The sequence below is a fragment of the Arachis ipaensis genome, chromosome B07, assembly GCF_000816755.2.
Source record: "Arachis ipaensis cultivar K30076 chromosome B07, Araip1.1, whole genome shotgun sequence".
NCBI classification, from domain to species: Eukaryota; Viridiplantae; Streptophyta; class Magnoliopsida; order Fabales; family Fabaceae; genus Arachis; species Arachis ipaensis.
The window spans coordinates 9,167,184-9,168,878 of NC_029791.2; the positions used below are offsets into that span (position 1 = coordinate 9,167,184).

The 1,695-nt window shown below is 40.9% G+C and overlaps 1 protein-coding gene across 1 annotated transcript; it reads left to right on the forward strand.

Annotated features, from left to right (window-relative positions):
• On the forward strand, positions 7 to 1,493 carry LOC107608213 (ethylene-responsive transcription factor ABI4). The gene has a single exon (XM_016310074.2). It carries the CDS (start codon positions 90 to 92, stop codon positions 1,161 to 1,163), a length of 1,074 nt encoding a protein of 357 aa, XP_016165560.1. The 5' UTR covers positions 7 to 89; the 3' UTR covers positions 1,164 to 1,493.

Here is a 1,695-nt window from a genome sequence, read left to right on the forward strand (position 1 = left end):
ATCACACCCAAACAAGAAACCATTCCCCTCCTCGAACTATTCACCCTTCCCCTCACACTTTTTAAAGCTTCAATTTCAGTCACCAACCAATGGAAATTTCTAACCCTAACGATCCCCAAGAAACCAAACCCACCGCCACCACCGCCCCTATCCCCACTCTTTCTCAAACACCTAACACCAGCAGCAGCAGCAGTGATAATAATAACCCCCCTCACAATAATAACCGCAAGTGCAAGGGAAAAGGTGGACCTGACAACAACAAGTTTCGTTACCGCGGCGTCAGGCAGCGGAGCTGGGGGAAATGGGTGGCGGAGATAAGAGAACCGCGCAAGCGGACCAGGAAGTGGCTCGGAACATTCGCCACCGCCGAAGATGCCGCCAGGGCCTATGACCGTGCTGCTTTGATCCTCTACGGTTCTAGGGCACAGTTGAATCTGCAACCCTCAGTTTCCGTCAATTCTAACTCTTCTAATTCTTCGTCTCGTGGCGGTTCTTCTTCTTCTTCTTCTTCCTCCACTCAAACGCTTAGGCCTTTGCTTCCTCGCCCTTCCGGGTTCACCTTCTCATCCGGTTCCCGGTTTCCCGTTGTGTTTAACGGCCTCCACAATAACAATAATAATAATAACTTCTCTGCTGCTACCGCCTCGGGTTTCGTGCCATTTGGGGTTTTCCCTTTTAGTAACGGTAATAATAACAGTGTTGTTGCACCACCACCGGTGCAGTTTCATCATCAGTATTCACCACAAGTGCTGCAAATTCAGCAGCAGCAGCAGCTTCAGCAGCAACAACAACAGTGTCACCATCGTCACCAAAAAGCCGATGAATCAGGTGGAACAACTTCAATTAGGTTAACCTCGCATCAGAATAATAATAATAATACTACTAATCATCCTTCGGGTTATGTTCATCGTCCTCATCAAGAGAGTTGCATGGTTATGGAAGAAGAAGTATTGAATTATAGTAATAATAATAACAATCTCGCTGTGGATTCAACATTGTCTTCCTCAGAGGTTGGAGCAGATGCAGTGGTGGATCCAGATCCGGATCCGGAACCGGGTATCGGATCTATGTGGTCTTCGTTGACGGAGGAGGATTATCCAGTTAGCTTGTGGGATTACAATTACAATGATCCATACTTTTGTTTGAATTTTGAAGAAATTTGATGGTGCATGCAGTAGCTTCATTCAGCTTCATTATTGATTTTGTTAATTGAAGTCAAATTACAACATAGGTACTCTTAATAGTTGATCGAATCCATTGATCTGAGTTTTATATAGTGCATTAGACCATATATAAGTGGACTACTATTGTGAATAAAGTGTGGGTAGAAAGGAACCCAAAGTTCAAAGTAGTTGTGAATAATTTCTGGTGGAATAATTTATCTGGATAAACCCTAGGATTGTGATTTGATTGAAGGTCAGTTTTTTCTTCTTCAAGCTCTCAATGATTTACAATAGTAGTTATTATTTGTTTATTTATGTATTGTTTGATTATTTCTGTATTTTTTTAAATTTAATTGGCTTTGTAGAACATTTGTGTTTAGCGCGGTAACTTGTTGATTTGTGTAGTTTTAAGTTTAGCTTGTTAACAATAGAGAGTAAAGAGAAACAATTTTCGGTTTCATGTTAGCTATTTTTTATTTTTTTTTTATAATTTTAAGATTTAAAATTTATAGTTTAGAATTTATGGCTAGCA